This window comes from Juglans regia, chromosome 2 (assembly GCF_001411555.2).
Source record: "Juglans regia cultivar Chandler chromosome 2, Walnut 2.0, whole genome shotgun sequence".
In the NCBI taxonomy this organism is placed as follows: Eukaryota; Viridiplantae; Streptophyta; class Magnoliopsida; order Fagales; family Juglandaceae; genus Juglans; species Juglans regia.
This window is the reverse complement of record NC_049902.1, coordinates 2,899,670-2,922,315: the sequence shown is the minus strand read 5'-3', so window position 1 is coordinate 2,922,315 and position 22,646 is coordinate 2,899,670. Positions and strand designations below refer to the sequence as shown.

Genomic DNA, 22,646 nt, shown 5'->3' with positions numbered 1-22,646 from the left:
CATGATATATATGCTTCTGCATTAATATTGCATCCAACTCTCTCTCTCTCTCTCTCTATATATATATAGTGTCGTCCCTTCATCCCCAAAGGTGCATGTTGAACTTCAAATAGTTATATCATTGACCCTAGCTAGCTAGCTAGCCTTGCAACAAACTCTACAGAATTATACAAAGAAAAAACAAGAACAACCATATATGGTACGTATATCATGATCAGCAAAGAAACAATAACGATGAGACTTGCATGCAATTTACTTTTTGAATATTATGACTGTCGTTGTATAAGTACATGCAAGCATGTATGCTCACACACACACACACACACTATATTCGTTAATCTTTTATTCTGAAATGCATTTTCCATGTAATTAATTAATTAAACTCTAACTAGTTGACACTCGAAAAGCTTAAATTAAGAAAATTCTAATATAAAAGGAAAACCGTACGCGGCATACATGGCGCGCCTTAAATTTAAGAAAACCAGTTAAATAAATAACAATATCATCATAATGTAATTAAATGTCCTTTTCTTTTCGGATAAACGTCGATTTGTGTCCTCCCCTGCTAGCTAGCTGCATGCAGGGCAAGCCATGATCTAGTCCTCCTTGGTATTGATCATGATGTCCATGCATCATCATCATCGTCGTGATGGATAGAAGTGATCCGATGGTACGTAATTCATCACTAGATATTCTCTTTTCTAATTACTTTGATCATAACTCCAATATTGTACTTAAATAAACTCCAAAAATAAAAATCTGAGGCAATTCCGAACACTTGCTGAAGTTCCATACATAGAGATATATAAAATTGTCTTTTTACCTCCATAAGGGCGGGGTACGGCCTATTTTTAATATGCTTTCATGGATGCTGGCATTATTGTTATTTAAAGTACTACGTACTAAGATCAAGCTTTATATATAATTAAGATAATATGTAATAGGTGATCACAGTAATCATGCATATCAATCTCCCTTGATTTCAATCGAGCGAAATTCATGGAGTTAATTTTGTTTACTTCCTCAATTCAAGCTCTTGTAATATTCTGTATAGCAAGCTGCATCTTAATTGCTCATTCCTTTTACGTAGGACTGTTCATTCAGGTTTCGACCGGAGAATTTGGATATATCTAGACTGAAATCCGGGTTAGCCCGGGTCAGACTTGAGCTGGAGCCTGGATGAATCTGGATTTTAAATCCGAAATCCGAATTTACAACCTGGTACAAGCAGCCAATGCATCAATTGATGAACTAATAAGATTGCAATGAAGACGCTTATTTCTCCTACTGGAACTGGTCCCAGGCAGTGAGAAACTGCAATGGAGTGGAGATTCCACGAGAATCTAGTGGATGAGCAAATGGATTTAAGGCATTGAATTGCATGCCATGGGTATATACGCCTCATATCTCAGCTCCAAGATTGTTTTGCCATCGAAAGAGTCGCGTGTTGTTCCGGAAAAGGTCGTTATGGCACCAGCTTGTGGGGCACTTACATGGTTTATGTTTTTGGCAAGGTCAATTGGATTATGCTCTTCCAAGATTTCAACCAGAGTCTTCTCCTCACAGGCGGCCATCGTTTTGGCTACTGTTGTACTAGTTATCTTGAGCTCCGAACAATTATGTAAATTGGCTGCTAGCTGTTGGATTGACAGCTAGCACTTCAAACAAAAAATTTCAAACAAAGCATTCATACTTTTAAAAAAAAAGAAAATCCAATATCCAGTAGGTTTTGCAACCCAACTTCCGACTCGGATTTGTTCTTGGCTGGAGCCCAAAACAGAAATCCAGTTTTCAAGATTTCGGACCGGGCCGTGAAAAAATCCAGCCCGGATGAACATTCCTACTTTTATCTAAACAATTAGCTGTGTATATATAGGCGCGCATCTCTCTTGTGATACAATTGATAAGTTTCAAATACAACACCAACGTGTTCAATACTCTTATAATATGCGCACAGTACTCACAAATATTAATCTCTGGTGAACTCGTTTCTAGATCTTATATATCTGTATATATTGTCGTAGCTAGCTAGGTCCTGAAATATTAGTAAGGCTAAAACGTGTTGCATGCCCATAAATCAGTCAATTATAAATGCAAAAGAAGAAATATATCGATCAGCTGCTAGTACTAGTATACGTAGTACTTTTGTTTACCTTTTAGATATTGAAATATATATTTATATATATATATATATATAATTATTTGCATGCATGGTATTCATATCAGGCAGTAGTAAATTATCCTTGATGATCTGTCCTTCCCTAGCTAGCTAGATATATCGTCCTAATTAACAAGATTCAATCATTCTATATATAAACGAGAATGATATATGTAAACCTTTAATTTCTTTAATTATATATATATATATATATCGAGTGGCCGTGGTTGTTATAAGGAGTACTCTGTTTATTTATATATATTATCCGTCATGTGCATGCATGGGAGGATGCATGGATGTAGCTAGCTAGCTGCTTTCCAACATAGCAGATGGCCCGGCTCCAAAATTTTTAGAAATTAAGTACTTATAATGATTGACCTAACTTCCGGTCTGCACAATAGCTGCTTTTCTTGCCTCTATTTCCGGCCAATTCTAGCTTGTTGCCTTGTTTGTTTTCGTGTACTTGTTTTTCAACTAATTATTCTGATCACAATGAGATCAGGGCCCTTTCCCCACTAATATATAAATATATATATATATATATATATTTATATAAAAGCTGGAAGCTGCCACCAAACACATGCATGATTCATATATATAGATACAAAGGAATATATAACAACCCCAATAATTCTCATTACGATCATGATGTATATATATTTTACGCATGCATGCAGGAATATATGCACAACTAGCTATAGTTGGCTAGCTAGCTAACCATGATCGATCATGCGTTGTTCATGGATGTTATATAGTAATCATGCTTACATTAATTAATAAGACTGATCTTTTGATCTTTTCGACGTTAATCATCTTATATTTTTGACTTTGATATTGAATACATTAAAGGATCTCAAAATTTTATTCCTGATTTTCTTACCCGTGAATTTTTGTAGAAATCTCCACGATGAGCAAGAAAAAAAGAAAAGAAAAACAAACTATCTATATATATATATATATGCACAAGCTAGGCCGCCTGGATAAATTAGTATTTATTTAATTTAAATATTCGTTCTTCTATTTTTGTATTAATTATTCTCTAGCTCGCGTAAGCGGTATGCAGTTCCCACTGATCAATATGATCTTCTTATATATAATAAATTATTATAACTAGAAACGTAATTAATTAGGCAAATTAATTTATAATGTGTGGCCAACGTCTGGCCAAGGCCGGCGGCAACATACGTACGGTTAATAATTCCTCGCTTCTCATGTCTAGATCTGAACCCGACAGTGGATTGTTCATTGATCAAATTATCAAAGTCAAACAACTTGAATCAAGAAGAAGAAAATAAGGTACCTATATATATAGCATGCATGCATGCATGCATGCATATGCACGTCAATTGTCACCGTTAAATTAAGAAGATATGATTAAAAACAAGGCCATAGATATGCATCATCCTCGACCAATTGAAAATGATATTTGAGGTTTGCTGCCTGGCCTAGTACGTAGGCGTCTCATGTAAAGACGAAAATGCTAGACAACTAGCTAGCTCCATTATTTTTTTCACGTACCAATATATATATATATATATATATATATATATCACTTGAGTCACGTATCAAATCATGTTTATTATAGTACTACTCCTGACTTAGTTTGGGGACCATTAATTAATTTTCGGTCGGATACAACCTAATTATTTTTCGAGACCCAAATGTCTTAATCACTCGCGGGATCATCATGACGAAAATATTAGAGCATCGTATATATATATATATATATATATATATATATATATATATATATATATATATATATATATATGTGCCGTACAATCGTTTTGAAAAAAAATATGATCTATTATTAAAATATTATTATTTTTTTATATGAGTCTTATATTTATTCACTTTTTTTTAAATGGTTGCACGGCGCTTACGCATTCATGATTGTAACTATAATTTATATATATATATAATGGGTGCGGCTACTATGCCGCCCCATTTTGATCGCTGGGCTTACCGCCCAGCGTAAATTCTTTTTTTTTTTTTTTTTTCACATTTTTTTACATATTTAAATATATTTAAAAAATAAAAAAATACACCAATACATTTAAAAACACTTCCTTAATCACTAAGTATAAAAAAAAAAAAAAAAAAAAATTTTTTGACAAGCGGTCAAATTGAGTGGGCAAAATGGAGAGGCAAAGTAGCCTTTTTCATATATAATATATATATAGTAATGGTCATTTATGTCTTATAATTAACTAATATTGCTGGCCTCTTTTTGCCGTAGTACTATACGTGACCAAGAACCTAATTTTTCGAGACCGGCCCAAATCATGTACCTTAATCACTCGATCGTGGGATCATGGTCATGAAATTGGACCATTATAGTCCATATATAGTAATATTCATTTGCCTAATTAAACAATGCTGACCTTTTTTCCGTACATCATAAGGAAGCTAGCTAGTTAGCTAGTGTGAGATCGATGATCAAGAGAATCGATCTTCTTTTTTTCAATATTATAAATTAGCTGGTTTTTTTTATCTACCTTTTGATGCGGCCACTAAAGATTAATTATTAATTATAAATTTATACACTTAATATAAACAGCTAGCTGCTTTTATATATATATATATATGCATGTGTGTGTGTGCGCGCTTGCTTAATTATATAAAGTGGCAAACAAGCTAAGGAAAAAAGGGAGAGATGTTTGCACTTTAAAAATATGAGCAAGAGATCAGTACGTAATTAATTAAGTTTGCAATTACTAACTTGTACGGAAGGTTATATATATGACTTGGCTTTATATAGTTAAAATCATGCATGTATATATATATATATATATATATATATCAATATGTATGCATTTTTTTTTTTTGCGTGGTACACTTCAATATATGGTTGCAGAAAACAGTACTAGATATTATATATATATATATGTATGTATGTATATTATCCTAGCATGCAAATAGAAAAGATCTTGGCAATTAATAGTACTATTTTCACAAAAGGGATCATTAATTGGCCGTTTCATTTCCCCCTTTTTTTTCCTTGGGAAACAAACAAACAAACTTATAACATTGTATACTTTGATCAGTTTATTATATCATATTAACTTCCACTCGATCGATGCAATATCAATAATATTGATATATAGAATCATGAGCAGATCACCTAATTTACATATGACACTTAACGCATGCATTCATGATTTGTATTTTTCTCCTCTAATCTAACTATGAATATTAATATATATTATTTTATATTTTCTTAATTAATTAGTCAGAGTATTAATATAAGTTTCTGATAAAGTAGATTAATATTAAAAAATTCGTGACGAAACGTACGTACGTGTGCATGCATGCATGTTTGATGGTACTCCAGCTTGTTGGTGATATAGAAATAAAAATTCATTGAGGCGAGAAACTTTGACATTACCACGTCATGATATAAAGGTTGGGGATCACAATATTCCTTTGAAAGAAAATAAGTCTCACTTCGGTTAGGGGAAAAACAGTACATATAAAAGTGTTGCCAGCTTTTCAAGATCTTAAAAAAACCAGAGGATAATTAAAGTGTTTTAGGGATATTCTTAGCCCGTGTATTTTCTTTTTACCTCTAGACCTAAAAAATCTTGAAAATAACCCTAAATTCTACCTGCACTAGCTGAGGCAGCTCCTGGAAACCCATGACAGATTAAATTATTGAAAGTTCTGGGTATTTTTCGTACAATATATACATGCATATATATATATATATATATATATATATATATGTGTGTGTGTGTGTACGTACCTGATCTATCTTGAGCATGATCTCCTTCAAGACTCGAGAATATATATATATATATATATGTGTGTGTGTGTGTATTATAACCATGCACGTTAAAACCCAGATTTTTGTGACATGTTATGCAAAATACACACATCAACGATGGTAAATAAAGTAAAAGCAATACAATCAGGAACACAACACACAATATACGTAGTTCGACAAATTGCCTACTTCCACAGAACTGCAGAAATCTTATTAACCAGAGGAGATTACAATCACTCAATCTCAACTCACACTCTCTAGGCCTTTTTGCTCTCTCACACAATATGCACTCACTAGGTAATTTTTCTCTCTCAAAATATGTTTTAGACCATCCAACACAAGTCTAATATAATATATTTATAGTGAGTGGTGCTAGAAACTTAATCTGAAAAAAACTGCGTACTTCGCTCGAGTGGAGTGTCGAGCGCGCCTCGAGGGAACATTTAAATGAACATTGGCTCGAGCAGAATGTCGAACGAATACTAGAGTTTCTGTCTCGCTCGAGCGAAGTGTCAAGCGGGACTCTAGCGAACTCTTGGACATGAGCTTCGCTCGAGCGATATGTCGAGCGACGTCGAGTGAACTTTGGCTCGAACCAACTGTCGAGCCAACTTCGGCAAATACTTTTTCAGTTCTAAAATCAGTCTCCACATATACCCCAACACAGACTGCAGATAAGAGCTACGCACGTGTATATCTACAGTCTGGATCAACAGTGTAAATGCTTAATTGAGAATGGAACTAGTTAATTATAAAGATGTAAAGATAAGGATCATCATCAGTGTTGCGTTGGAAGCAAGTTAACAGGAAAAGAAGGAATTCCAGTTTTATTGATTTTTTGGCGTAGCCAACCCTAAGATGATACAGTGATGATCTGTAAGTCGATCATGATTAGATGATACAGAATATATATGGTGGTGGCGATGATGTCAATAAGATTATGCATGCAGTCATATGCATGTACTAGATCATGATAAGATTATGATAAAGATAGTGATAAATTAGAATACAGTACTTCAAAGAGTTAGGTAAGTGACGGGTTATTAATTATATTATATAATTTATGATAATGGTGCTGGCTAGCTGCATGCATGCATGCATGCATGGATATATATATATATATATATATAGTACCAAGGAATTATATAATGCATGCATACATGTACAAGCCACTTTTGGAGAGGATGTTCTTGAACCTCCTTAATTTTTCAAATACTATTCTAAAAAAGGTTGTATTAATAGCTTTTGATGAACTGTTAAGATATCAAAAGCTTGATCATGATCATCTTGCTCTTTAAATGTTGTTAACGTGAAAAGAAAGGCTATTGACCCAAATTTAGAATATTGCATTTCACCTTTTACTGAATAAAGAAAAAGAGAAAAAGGAAACAAATAAAAGAAAAAGAATCTAATTAAAAAATTGGCCCTGTACTAACATATATGCAACGTACAAGTTTGGTGTTTACAATATAATATGGTTCAATACATTTTTTTATAATAATTTAATAAAAAAATTCTTAAAATTCTATTACTTCCAATTAGTTTTTTCATCGTAGCATACAATTGATCCTGAGATGAGTTGGATTAAAGAACAAAAAATTAAGAATCCATTAATAAAACTTTTGAAATGCGAAATCTTGTAATCAGAAATGATATTCATAACATATTTGTGAAAGTAGGCGCGCGCACATATTTGAAAAGTTGTTTGGATAAAGTACTTCTTGTTAGGTATATTTTTTCTTCTGTGAAATTTGTTTTGGTTATTGTTTTTTTTATGGATAAATAAGGATCAAAATATTGTGAGAACTCCCGTTAGGGTATCGGTCTCACGAGTGGGTGAAAACAGAGGAATCAAAGGGTTTAACAATTACACAAAGGACTTTCTATTTATAGACTTATTGGCAACAATTAGCAAGAATCACAATTGTTGGATATAACATTTGTGTTTCTTCACACACCTCCAAACATCACCACCATGGACCCTGTCACAATGGGGAGGATGAATGTGCGATGGGGTGCATATTGTTATTGTGTGGTTACCCCATGTCTCTACACTTCCCACTTGAACACACAAGAACAATGACTAATGTAGCTGAGCATATTTGTCTTGGTACCAATATTAAATTTGCCACAAGTCAACTCTCATCCATAACACCTGCAGATCAGCGTCAAATTATGACTAGGCCTTATGTTCACACGCTTTTGTCATTACGTTATCTGATCGCATCATTTACCATATACTCTCTCACTGATTACATATTAAGAGTGATTTCATTTTATTATAGTTTAGTAAATGACATCAATTATCTGTGATTGAATAAATGTCCGTGCCACAATTGATGACTTTGGTCAAATACATGAAACATGTACCAACCTGCATTGAACTTTTATCAAGTACTTCCTCCAAGGTCATTTCTCAAGGTTTTCCTTAACTACCTCATCAATGACTTTACAAATGACCAATTATTTTCTTTGGTAATATCACATAATCATATTCATCTAGGTGTCCATTAAACATGTGATCAGTTATCTCTGTTAATCATGTGGCTACTCTATCTAGGTGTTTTTCAACCCCATACCAACCAATTGCTCTCTAGATATTCTCAGAAACAATCCATTGTTCATGGCATCGACTACCATCTTAGTCGAGGAAATAAAGTTGACCTTAACCTATCATCTTTCTATTATATCTAAAATACAATGATAATGCACATCAATGTGTTTTTCTTTGAAACTCTTTGCTCAATTTTTTATTAATGAGATAGCAGACTTATTATCACAAAACACATTGGCTAGTGTAGTGGATATATTCAAATTTAAGCTTTCAATAAAGCGTTTCTTCTAGATCACATTACTAACTGTAGTGTTACATGCAATATATACAGGTTCCATTGTGAATTTTGTAACACAATCTTGTTTCTTACTAAATCAAGAAAATGTTGTACCACTGAATATAAATATGTATCCACTTGTAGAATTTCTAATCTATATTATTTCCAAAATCAACATCCCTATAGTCAATTAATTTTAGATCAGTGATTCCAAAAGCATAATTTCATATCTTTAGTACCTTGTAAATACTTTAATATTTTTTTTTTATTGCTTTCCAATGTTCATTGCTTGGATTAGATTGATATTTATTTACCAATTCTACTGCGTGACAAATATAAGGTTTTATACTTGTCATTGCATACATGAGGCTCCCCACAACTTGAGTATAGAGAATTTTATGCATTTAACTTGTTTTCTCCTTATCTTTCATCCACATACTTTTACTCATAGTATTTCTTTTATAAATAGGTGTACTTAAGGATTTACAATTTTTTTTAAGTACCATGTCTAGGTATTTTCCTTGATCTAAATATAGAATTTTTGAATTCCTATTTCTTAAAATTCTTATGCCAAGATCATAGGTTGCTTCGCCAATGTTCTTCATTTCAAATTTAGATCTAAAAAATCCTTTTATTTTATTCATCATATTTTGACAATTACTTGCCAACAATATGTCATGAACGTACAATTATAATATTCTTAATTTATTGTCACATTTCCATGTGTATATACAATCATGATCAAGTGGATTTATTTGATATTCGATTTTTAATACTGTATGGTGAAATTTCAAGTATCATTGTCTTGAAAATTGTTTAAGTCCATACAATGAACTTTTCAATTTATAGACTTTGTTTTCATGTTCTTTAATTTGGAATGTTTCAGGTTGAATCATAAATATATATTCTTTCAATTCATCGTTAAGAAAATCTGTTTTAACATCTAATTGATGTCATTCCAAATTCATTTTTGGAATGATAGACACGATTATCCTTACAGATGTGAATTTCGATACATGTGAATATGCGTTTACAAAGTCTACACCTGGTTGTTAAGTGAACCCTTTGGCCACTAACCTTACTTTATATCTTTCCAAACTTTTATCAGCATTAAATTTTTGTCTAAGTACTCACTTGCAACCAATAACTTTTTTTTTATCATTTCGAAGTTCTTTTAACTCTCAAACTTCATTTTTATTAATATATTCTATTTCATCTTTCATGCCTTGAAGCCATTTGTTTGAATCAATATTATTGAATGCGTCATAAAATCTTTCTAGATTTTCAATACTGGTATCAAAAGCTTAATGATCTTAAAATAATGATGGTCGTCTAATTCCTTTACTCTCATTATCTCCAATATTAATACTTGAAGATTGATTTTTTATTAGATTTCCTTTGACTTCCATTACTATGTACTTGAGTAATGGCAGTATCTAAATCATTAGAAACTATAGAAACTTGTTGATTTTCTAAATCATTCAACAAACCGAGCTGATCGATTGGAGTAATAGGTCCATGTTCTTGAGGAAAAAAAAAATCCGTACTTTCTATCAATCTTATTTCAAAGTGATAAAATCGATAATCGCTTCCGTTTTTTACATACCCTATAAACCTACACTCCCAAGTTTTACTTTTTAACTTGTTCCTTAGTGGCCTTGGGATAAGTGCTTGTGCCTTGCTGCCCCACATTTTGAGTTTGTTTAAGTTTGGTTTATGACCCGTTTATATCTCGTAAGTGTAAGGGTTTTAGTTTGGTTTTAACTCTATTTAATATGTACTCTATTGTTGACAATGCTTCACCTATAAATATGTTGGTAGATAAACATATGCTATCATAGATTTTGTCATATCTAATAGAGTCTTATTTTGTTTATTTGCAATGTCATTTTGTTAAGAGTTATATGATATAGTATAAATATGTCTTATACTATTTGATTTGCAGAAATCATCCAAATCTTTATGTTCACCTCCCCATCAACATTAAGACTTTTAATGGGTTTACCTAATTTGATTTTTACTTCTACTTTATATTCTTTGAAATTTTCTAGTGTCTCAAATTTATGTCCGAGTAAGTAAATGTACACATATATTGAATAGTCATAAATGAAAGTAATAAAACACTCTACCCTTCTATGTGTCTTTGTTTTAAATGGTCTATAAATATCAGAATGAGTTACTTCAAGTAAATTTGTTGACTTCCAATCTTTAGAAAATGATTTACTACCTCGTTTGGTTATACAGATGAGATGAGATGTGATGAGATAAAATAAGAAGAAAGTTGAATAAAATATTGTTATAATATTATTTTTTTAATATTATTTTTGTTTTGAGATTTAAATAAGTTGAATTGATTATTATATTTTGTGTGAGAGTTTGAAAAATTTGTAATAATTAGATGAGATAAGATAAGATGAGATGAAATGAAATCAGATATTTTGTGTAACCAAATGAGACCTTAAGTTTACTTTTGATACTTGGTTCACACATATCAAAATCATTTAAATTTACTTGTGGTATTAATCCACTTTTGTACATTTTGATCATTTTATTTTTATTTATATGATCAAGTCTTAAATGTCATAAATATATATAATTAGTAGACATGTCCAAATAATCAGAAATAGGTACTTCATTATTAAGATCAATATTTAGTAAGTACATATTGTGACTTTTCACATCTTCAACTGTGTAGCCCTTTTGATCTATTACAGACATAGATATTAAGTTTCTACGAATATTAGGCACATACAATACATCACTTAGTAAAATAGTAGACCCATTTACAGAAAATTTTCAAGTACCTAACTCCAAGACATCACAATATGTGCTGTTGCCCATAAATACTCTATGCTCGCTTGCTTATTTCTTTTCGAGTTTGACAAAAAATTCTTTATTTTTAGAGATATGTCTTGTTGTTGGAAAGTCAATCCACCAAGAATTCGACATAGGTTCCACAAACATTACTTCTAAAATTGTTATCACAATTTCTTTGTTCTCTTTACATTTTCCTTTATTAAAACATTTTGATATGTAATGCTCATTCTTTTCATACTTGTAATAGTTTTCAAATGACTTATTTCCCATTTTCTTCAATCATTTCATTTTCTTAAATTGCTTTGGCTATGTTTTGCGGTGAGTAAGCCGCATGTCTTGAGTCATCAAAAGATTAGATAATTTATTTTCTTTCTTTCTTATTTTCATCATTTCTTCCTTAAGTACCAATGATACTAGAAGAGAAGTCATGGTTATTTCATTTATGCTATGTGTGTTAAAGAAGCAACAATATACTCCTAAGATAAAGAAATGCTATTAAGTATAGTTGTAACTTGAATTGGTAACGGTTTTCGAATGAACAAAATTTGGTTTGAAAAGACAAAACGATAAAAAAAAAAATAAAATAAAATAAAAAAACTCAAATACATTAAATTGGGTCAGAAAACGGGTCGAGCGATTCAAATTCGGGTTAGGCGCAACAGATTCGATCTTGACTTGTAGATAAGCTTGGTGGGCAGCTTGGCTATTTGGGTCAGCGATGAGTCAAATAATGGTCAGTGGGTCTCTAATTAGGTCAATTCCTTTTTGGACTTGGATCAATTCTTATATCAGTCTACAAGCTAATTTATTGAAATGGGTCGGAGGTAAGATATATTTGTGGGCCGTTTTGTGAAATTTCAGTCTAGTATGAACATTGTAGTTTGAGACTGAATGTTTTTTATCCAAAACGTTGACATTCGTTCTCTTGCGTGCAACTTTTTGGGTTCTTGGAATGGTGGTCTCTGTCCTTGCAGAAAAAAAAAAAAGGCCGTCGTCTGCAATCAAAATAGGAGTTATTGATACAGGTAAAACAACGTTATTGTTTTTGTCAAAATTTTGAATATCAAGCTGAACAACAATGTCATTTGGGAAAAAAATTTTGAATCTTTGTAACTGTTGGTTGAAACGACACATTTTTTACCAACAGTGCTGTCTTCAACCTCTAGACTCTATGAACTCGAGTCTGAAATCTTGAATTTTCTCCCTCTTCCAATGTCTTGAGTGACAATGATGCAGTGGGTGATGAGTTTCCGATGTCCTCAAGCCTCGACGGAGGTGAAACACTTTGGTGACTAGTCGTAAAATTTTATGCAACGTTTTGATTAACCTCTATTTTGGAGATGACTTGTTTCCCACTTTGAAGGAAAATACTCCAATAATTCTTTTTGAAATAGTATTGGGTAATAATATTTTGCATGACCAGACTATTGTTTGTCATGCAAAATTTTTGTGGGGCCCGAAACTCTCTTCAAATAGTTATAATATGCAAATATGATTGTCAAACCAAACACTTATCTATTAATTATTTTCTCTATTATATGTGAAAACAATCCCTCTTGTGACATAGCCAAGCTCTTGATATCACTAATGACAAAATAAAGATCAAAATATGGCGAGAACTCCTATTAAGATATCGGTCTCACGCGCTGGTGAAAAACATTGGGATCAAAGTGGTTTAACGATTACACAAAGGGCCTCTATTTATATACCTATGGGCAACGATTAGTGAGAGGCACAACTATTTGATATAACAGAGCAATTATGTCTCTTCATATACCTCCAAACATCACCCCATTGAAATCCGTCACCATAGAAAAGATGTACATGCAACGGGGTGCACTTATTATTTTGTGGTCACCCCATGCATCTCAATATTTTCACATAAATATACACATGCTAAAATGAAAAGTTAAAAAAAAAAAAAGAAAAAAAAAAGAGGTTTTATGGGGATTTAAAATATTCTTAAAAAATTATGACACCGAATATAAACAAAAATCGAAAGTTGGAAGATGGTTGTGTTTGAATGTTGAAATGAGTTGAGTTGAGTTGAGTTGAGATGATAAAATATTATTAGAATATTATTTTTTAATATTATTATTATTTTGGGATTTGAAAAAGTTGAAAAGTTGAATTGTTTATTATATTTTATATTGAGATTTAAAAAAGTTGTAATGATGAGTTGAGATGAGTAGAGATGAATTTGGTAACCAAACTCACTTGGATTAAATTATTTTTATTTGGTTATTTTCAACAAAAATATAAAGTTCAAAGTATACATTGCCAAGAGCTACCTAATGTTGTGGTTTCCTGAAGACTGAGCCCTAGTATGGACATTTCAACTGGCGAAACTTTGTTTCATGATCTGGGTCTTTTCAGCCGCTTTTACAGTTAGAGATAGAGAGTCGAAAGCCGCTTTCTTCCTCTCATCTTTCAATCAACATCTCGGAACTCAAACTTTTCCTTCCAGTCTTCAACGCTTCTCTTGAGTGAGTAGTAAGAAACTATATAATGACTCAGAATTTTTTTTTTTGAAGATAACTCAGAATTAAGATTAGGCAAAGGCTATAATAACTGGTATTGGAAGGTGGTTTTGAGGAAGAAGATACATGAAATAATTTATCAATAGTTTATAATTCAGTAATACCCAACAATCTTTTTTTTTTTTTTTTTTTGAATTGACCAAACAATCTTTTAACTTTTACCAAATTCAAGCAATTCATGTTACTGCATTTTTGGGCAAGTATGTGATGTTAAAAAGAAAAATGTTCTGCTTTTAATTCTTATTTTCTCAGCGAACAAACGGTTGGTTTGGTTTTTCATTCTTTTATTTCCCCACTGCTTTCTTTCTGTCTCACATCATACTGTTTGTTTTATTCCATTGCTGAGAGAGTTATTTATGTCTAGTCATTACACACTTTCTCATTCACGCGGAAATCCCTCGCATTTGCGGAGTGAGTTAGCTAAAAAGTCTTTCAGATTCTCTTCCTTTGCTCGTTTACTACCTGAGTTGTCAGAAGTTGTTTTGAGCTACATCTGAATCATCCCTGCCTTCCCTGTCTTCTTTTATATTTCTGTGCTTTCAGTCTCTGTTTATGTAACCGCAAGCCTCTTTTCTCTCTGTGAGTCCTCGTTTATGTTGTTTCTCAGAAGAGTCTTCTTTGAATAATGTAACTTTGATTGAACTTTTTCCAGTTTGGTTGATGCCCATTTGCTCAAAAGTGTTCTGAATCAATCCTTTCTGTGGTTTTTTAATCATGGGCTCTCGTTAGTCTCGCATGATAGATATCTATGTTCATCTGTCTATTAATACCCAATTGGTTTAAATTGTTCTGAACCATCCCAAATGCAGTTTTTGATTATGGGTTCTCGTTAATTCGGTGGTTCTTGTTCTCTTAACCTCTCAACTCTAGAGCTTGACTTCGATTTCCACCAAATTTAGCGTGAACTATTGGTGGGAACTAGTTGATTAATAGGAGGCCTCTTTGATAATTAAGAGAAAAGGGAAGGTGATGGATCTAAGCTTTTTCAGAGTCAACTGCCAGTTCTGATCAGAGCATATGCAGCGTGGCTGGCAATTTCGTTAAAGTTTAGAACTTCCTAATTCACTATGAGTTCTATCCGCTAGTATTCTTATTTTTTTTTTACCAAGGATGGAATCCAAATAGGACATTCATTGGCCACTACTTTTTTTGTTCTTCCTCGTAGCAATATACTCAAATCGTTCTTTCTTTATAACTCAATCGAGATGTAAATTCTTCCATTGTATTCATTCGTTTATGGATTTCATAAAGGTCGAATCAACATTCTTATTTCTAGCGTTTCTTTCAACCTCCAATGATGAAGAAGAAATCTTTACCTATCTGCCCATAAATTTGCATATACATTCCTAAATATATATTCGCTTATGCATATTTAGTTAACTTGTTGGCCTCTCGAGTCCCTTAATTTTTGAAGCTGAATTAAGCATCTTCCGTTCCACATATCTTCTGGGTTGCTTGTTGCTCACACAAAAAACAAAGTTCTAATCCTTCACGTTCACAAAATATTTGGCTCATGGAAGAAACATTTGTGCCCTTCCGCGGAATAAAAAAAGACCTCAAAGGAAGACTTCTATGTTACAAACAAGACTGGACTGGTGGTATCCAAGCGGGTATCAGGTTTGTGACTCTTGTAATGCTTTTCCACATATCACAAATAGAATAATTTGTTGTTACTAAATCTATCGATTTCACCTCTGTAATTTGAGTAGCCATCACAGCTTCTTGACCGTAGACCATTCAATTCTGCAGATATTTCTATTTTTATTTTTGTGACATGTTGAATCTATAATCATTATTTCTATCATAGGATTCTGGCTCCAACAACATACATATTTTTTGCTTCAGCAATTCCAGTTATATCTTTTGGGGAGCAGCTGGAGAGAAGTACAGGTGAGAAGGATTTTCCTATTTTGGGCTGCCAACATCCTATTATTGTTATTATTCGCCCATCTGCTTGGTAATGGCTTTCTTAGACATGCTTTGTTTGATTATATCTTACAGAAGGAAGTTTGACTGCTGTCCAAACTCTTGCATCAACAGCACTCTGTGGTGTTATCCACTCAGTTGTTGGTGGACAGCCCCTACTCATCCTAGGAGTGGCTGAGCCAACAGTGTTGATGTATACATTCATGTTCAACTTTGCCAAGGACCGAAAGGATTTGGGGCAGAAACTCTTCTTAGGATGGACTGGATGGTATCTCGTGAACATTCTGGGTACTTAATAATGCAAAGGGATTGATCTTTGGTATTTGAAACTATACATAATTGGATTTTCAGGGTATGTGTGTGGACGGCCCTTTTGCTCTTCTTGCTGGCCATTCTGGGTGCATGCTCTATTATCAATAGGTTTACGCGCCTAGCTGGTGAATTGTTTGGTCTGTTAATTGCAATGCTATTTATGCAGCAAGCCATACGGGTGAACATCCTTTATGACTTTAATTTGTTACACTACAGCAGTATAGCTTCATCTTGGTTAATTAGGACTGAAAGGTTCTCGAAATAATGGTATATCTGAAAGTTAGCTTGAAAAACTCATGGTACTGAGTAATTTTCATGGTAGTGATAAGTTCTCAAATACTACCAGTAAAGGTTACTGAAGCCAAACATTGATTTGAACCCTCTAATAACAAAAATCTTTCGCCTTTTCCCCAAATCTCTCAACAAACTAATTTGCTCTGCAAACATTCTTTTCATCGTACCTTCAATTTATGGAATTCGTACTACAGGGAGTTGTGGAAGAGTTTGGCATACCCCAGAGAGAAAATCCAAATCAGACTGCACTCCAATTATCATGGCGATTTGGCAATGGAATGTTTGCATTGGTTCTGTCCTTTGGCCTTCTTCTTACTGCACTCAGAAGTCGCAAAGCTAGATCCTGGCGCTATGGGACAGGTATGAGGAGTTTGCTTTGGAAGTCTCAAGTATAGGGTTAAAAGATCAATTGCATTTGTTGCATGTTATTAGTCAGTGACAGGCCTACAGTTGGGTTGGCTAATGTCTCTCTTGTTTTCTCCCATTAGTAATTTGATACAATCTTTTCATTTTTCCCTTTTGATGGTTTTCTTCTTTTGAAATTTTGTAGTTTGTTGCTGTCAAGAGAAAAGAAATATTTGGATGTCTATGCTGTTCGTCATAGATCTTATTAGTTTTTTAATGATATATGTGATTCAAATTTATAGGTTGGGTGCGGGGATTTATCACAGATTATGGAGTTCCACTAATGGTGCTTTTATGGACTGGTGTGTCTTACATACCTGTAAATGAAGTCCCAAGAGGGATCCCAAGGCGTCTTTTCAGTCCGAATCCATGGTCTCCTGGGGCATACTCAAATTGGACAGTTATCAAGGTGAATCTTATGGTTTGCCAAATACCTGCCAAGACACTTCTCTAGCATCTGCTTTCAGAGAGAGCCTCAATTTTGTTTCCTTGTGTCGGAATCTTGGCTACAAACTCATGTTGTTAAGTTGTGCAGGACATGTTGAATGTTCCTCCACTATATATTGTTGGAGCATTTATACCAGCAACTATGATTGCTGTGCTTTACTACTTTGATCACAGTGTTGCGTCTCAACTTTCTCAACAGAAGGAGTTCAATCTGAAGAAACCAGCTTCATATCATTATGACCTTCTTCTTCTGGGTTTCTTGGTGAGCTGTTTCATTGCATATCAATTTTTAACTTGTAATTATGTCAAAAGGCTCCATCTATAAGAGCATTTCTTTTTAAGTTATACCTAAGGAAGCTTTTCATTTTAGTTCTTGAATTATTTTCCTTGCCAGGTCATATTATGCGGGCTTATCGGCATTCCTCCTTCCAATGGTGTAATTCCCCAGTCTCCAATGCATACAAAAAGCTTAGCTACCCTAAAGCATCAGGTAAACTACCCTATCTTGTTCTTGAAGTTAATGGATCTTTTAACAGTTATATAATCCCCCTGGTTTTGTTTTCTAGTTTATAAGGGTATAGAATTTAGATTGTAAGAATAGAATCTTATACCCTCTGCAATCTTGGCATGCAAGCAGGACTAAAATCCTGCGATTCTATGAATTCATTCCAATAATAACCCGAGTGCTCACTTGATTGTTACTAATTTGACAGTTAAGAATATCTGTCTGTGACAATTATGTTGAGCAACTCTAACATAAATCCCTGTCCTGTCTTGAATTTTGTTTCATTCCACAATGAGAATACATCTCCCTGCCTGTTTTTATTTCTTGGGTTTCGTCTTGATTGATCCTCTTTTGTTAGTTGCTTCTTAATTCATTATATAGCCAAATATTTTGGCAGAATTTTTCTTTCCCTGTTGTGGTATCTTTTTTAAATACGTTGGGATTTCTCTCCATGGAACAGCTTTTGCGGAATAAGCTTGTATCAACAGTTCGACAAAGTATGCGGAAGAATGCAAATTTGGGTCAATTATACCGGAACATGCAAGAAGCATATAATGAAATGCAGACTCCACTAACCTGCCAAATTCCATCTTCTCTGGTAAACTTTTTCATTTAAGATTTCTTATTGATACAAATCTGTTGTTTATGCATTTCCCTATCTTAAATCTGTGCTTCACAGGGACTGAGAGAGCTGAAAGAGTCCACAATTCAATTGGCCTCTAGTACTGGCTATATGGGTGCCCCTGTCGATGAGACAGTTTTTGACGTGGATAAGGATATTGATGATCTTTTGCCTGTCGAAGTCAAAGAACAACGGGTCAGTAATCTGCTTCAGGCGTTGATGGTTGGCGGTTGTGTTGCTGCTATGCCTCTATTAAAGAAGATCCCAACTTCAGTTCTTTGGGGCTACTTTGCTTTCATGGCAATTGAAAGCTTGCCTGGAAATCAATTCTGGGAGAGGATATTGTTGCTTTTCACTGCGTCAAGTCGAAGATACAAGTAAGTTTCTGCTCTAGGAATTTGAGTTACTTCTGTACTTCAAAACTTATACCTTCGAAGACATTTTCCTCTCTTGGTATGCTCTAATATTAATCTCCTTTTTTTTCAACAAAATGGCTTTATCATGCTGAAAATCATATGTAGAATAATCTCTCTCTCTCTCTCTCTCTCTCTCACACACAAAAACACTCGCACATACGTGTTTATATACATGCATATATATATTATCGAATTATATGTAATAAGAGTATTTTGTGTAAAATGAGATTATACTATTTGCAATTCAATTACAGTTTTTGCTTTCAGTTTCATTTCTTACATGTCCATGGATAGTTTTCAGTTTTTCAGTCTAATATAGAAAACATACCTTTCTCAGACTTATCATGCACATAATTAGCATCATTGTTAATTTTTTTAAGAGTAAACAGATGATCATTACATTTGTTAGGGTGCTGGAGGAGTATCATGCAACCTTTGTTGAGACTGTGCCCTTCAAAACAATTGCCACCTTCACCTTGTTCCAGACAGCTTACTTGCTTGTATGTTTCGGCATAACATGGATACCATTAGCTGGGGTCCTTTTCCCACTCTTGATCATGCTTCTAGTACCAGTACGGCAATATTTTCTCCCTAAGTTTTTTAAAGGAGCCCATCTTCAAGACTTGGATGCTGCAGGGTATGAGGAAGTCCAGGCGATTGCTTTTAACATGTCATTCCAAGTAAATGTCTTAACCATTCTACTCGTGTTACTTGAAACACCATATTTGGATTGACTATCCTTGCATTCTGTTTCATGATAACAATGATTCAAGTTACCTGTTCCAAAACGGGCCTTTATTAGCTAATATCTTGATGCTTCTCTACACGTCTTGATGTTTTATGCATTTTCAGGACCAAGATCCTCAGGCGAGAATTAACAATATTGATGGTGGGGAAATTCTTGATGAAATCATCACAAGAAGCCGTGGTGAGATCCGTCTCACTCAAAGTCCTAAAGTAACAAGTTTGAGCCATACTTCAGTAGAGGATATCAGGCCTGCTTATAGCCCGTGGGTGTCTCAGAGGGTAAACAGCAACGATGTAAATGAACTGAGAGGGGAGCAGAGTCCCAGGTTGAAGGGAAAAGAACTCGAAGCGATAAAAACCCACAGTCCCGGGCCATCTATTATTGGACAAAGCCCCTGTGGTTAATTTTGAAGCTAAAACGCTAAGTTTGTGAGTATACTAAGTTTGTGATTATGGTGAGGTTAGTTGTCAATGGTGCTCGAGAGGTCCCGTTCTAAAATCATGTAACCAAGTATTATCTTGTAGGTGTGCGTTTCTTTTCTTTCTTCCAACCTTTTAAAATGGTGTAGGTTGATAGTCAGTGCTACTCTCTTCTATCTTCCATTCCACATAGGCTGGGCAGAAAAACATGAGACTTATAATGGATAAAGTCTATTTATTTTCACTGCTTCTGTTTGCTGGCCATCTCTGTCTGCCTTCTGCAAGTGGTAACAGGATCAAGAAGTCAAGGAATGGATGAAAGATCAGTTTGACCCTTTTTCTACCATTACTTGATATACTCATCTCACTAAAAATTTGGTGAAAAGAGTAAACGATGGTTATAAACGTAGTGCCACCTCCTTCCCCTGTGTGGGAATGATTTATTACTGAATCTATATATTGAGCACTCATCTGATTTTCACGGCAAGTACTCTAACAACTACAGCTCCACTTGATCCAAAAATCAAATTATGGTACTAACAAACAATTACTATGTGCTAAATCTATGGTAGACAAATCCAGTCTACAGACGTGTGTATTCGTCTAGTTCGACACGATGTATAGCATCGATACGAGACTTGAGTTAAAATTATTTACTAAAAAGAAGTACTTGAACTTTGGATTCATCATTAAATAGCATGCGTAATCACTGAAGTATTTGTATAATATGAGAAAATAAATGGGTGGGATATGGAAAACTCTTCCACTTCATTATCTTCTAGTCAGTACCCATGAGTTATCTTAGTTCAGATGTCTCTATTAAAGCATGTTGCATGTGAGATATTTGTGTTATGTTATAGCTGTGTAAAAGAGACACTGATTTTAACATGTGACAGCGAAACCATAAGGATTGGCCTCCAATGAGGCGATTTTGACCCTAATTTTAACATGTTGTAGCCACCAGGCGGTCACCAAGGACACTGAATTCATGAGACTCGATAGCTGGGGCCCTGTGTGTGTGTCTTCTTCCAGAAAGGAACTGGACAAGAGGAGTGTACAATCTGTCAAGGTGTCTTTCTCAAAGTTCTCTTTGGTCATTTGAGGCTTTACCTTTTGCACTACAACATTCATATCATGCTTCCCACAAATGACTTCAAGATTGATGAGGAAGAATCTTTTCTGATATGGGAGAGATAGCACCACACTTTACTCTTTAGCTTTATATGCCCTTGCTTAAATAATTAGTAATGGAGTGAGTAGGCATACATCTTTCTAGGTGGTTGCTGCTTTTCTAATACTTCTGTCTTGCAACCTTTTTTTCTAATCCTGGTTTCAATCATTCTGAACATCTCAAGTCTAATGCAGCTTCCACTCCCTCTTTATTCTTTCTATCTCATTGCTGGATGAATTTTTTAACTCTTTCTTCAGGTAATATGACTTGACGATTCGTCGAATAAGATGATAATTATGCCATTGGAACTATTGGCCAGTTGAGAAAGCATGACTACTCTTAGAATAAAAATTAAATAATTAAATTTATCTCTTCCCGTTAATTTAATCGCTCAAAAGAAGTTTTAATTTAACAATTACAAGCCACTTGAGATAAACTCGGCCTTAAACCTCCTGCCCCCACTTTTTCTAGACCTTTGAACTATGTTCAGTGAGCAAAAATGCAGCATATAATCAACCTCTCTCTTTTTCTAGGTTAGGGGGATTCCAGGGGATATTATCCAAAATCTTTATGGATGCTAGATCTGAATGCCACTGTAAAAAGCTCAGTCACCTGGATATGAAGATTTAGTTAGTGCAGATTTGGTGAGTGGGTAGATAGGGGGATCCAGGGCACACAGGCTAGTGGAATGCATACAATTCTTTCCATTATCTCTTGCTGCTCTTTCTACTACTGGATCCTGGCGTCACTCGAATATTAGCCAACCTTTCCAATCAAATTTATAGGTACTGACAGAAATTGATGACAGAAATGAAGTACCACTCAATCATCCTATACCACTAAAATCATAAGGTGAAAGCAAGTACATGTTCATGCAAAGGCCTTTAACATCCATGTACATATAAAAGTGTTAAAAAGTAATCACAGTTTTCTTCTGTCATAAGTGATAGTTATTAATAAAATTGGGTATCGTCTTCATTTAAAAAAAAAAAAAATTATTAAAAAATCATTAAATTGTAATAATTAAACTCAGCACTTGTCATTAATTTAAAATTCAAAGAAATTATTGATTTAATAAGAAATAATAAATATTGGATGCTTTTAATGGATGATAGTTCTACATGAAAAAAAAATGATAATTTTTCTTAGAAGCAAACATTCGAACACCGAACCGACTTATTTTGAATGCCGACCAGACTAGCACCATCGATCACGATCTCCCTTGGTTGCCGTAAGTGTAGTTTGATCCGTTTTGAGAGGGAAAACGTG

The 22,646-nt window shown here is 33.9% G+C and overlaps 1 protein-coding gene across 1 annotated transcript; it reads left to right on the top strand.

The window, feature by feature from the left end:
- The first annotated feature begins 14,425 nt into the window (after positions 1-14,425).
- LOC108991474 (probable boron transporter 2) lies at positions 14,426-20,657 on the top strand. The gene is made up of 12 exons (XM_018965726.2): positions 14,426-15,729; positions 15,920-16,002; positions 16,114-16,306; positions 16,390-16,528; positions 16,839-17,004; positions 17,292-17,458; positions 17,585-17,758; positions 17,891-17,986; positions 18,462-18,599; positions 18,681-19,000; positions 19,449-19,719; positions 19,892-20,657. The coding sequence occupies exons 1-12, from the start codon at positions 15,626-15,628 to the stop codon at positions 20,189-20,191; spliced, it is 2,151 nt and encodes a 716-aa protein (XP_018821271.1). The 5' UTR covers positions 14,426-15,625; the 3' UTR covers positions 20,192-20,657.
- The last annotated feature ends 1,989 nt before the right edge of the window (positions 20,658-22,646 follow it).

Excerpts from the sequence above, each read along its gene's own strand:
- LOC108991474 (XM_018965726.2), top strand. The coding sequence starts at position 15,626 with ATGGAAGAAACATTTGTGCCCTTCCGCGGAATAAAAAAAGACCTCAAA. Across the intron at positions 17,759-17,890 it reads TTCTTCTTCTGGGTTTCTTG|GTCATATTATGCGGGCTTAT; the intron begins GTGAGCTGTTTC and ends TTTCCTTGCCAG. Across the intron at positions 17,987-18,461 it reads TAGCTACCCTAAAGCATCAG|CTTTTGCGGAATAAGCTTGT; the intron begins GTAAACTACCCT and ends TCCATGGAACAG.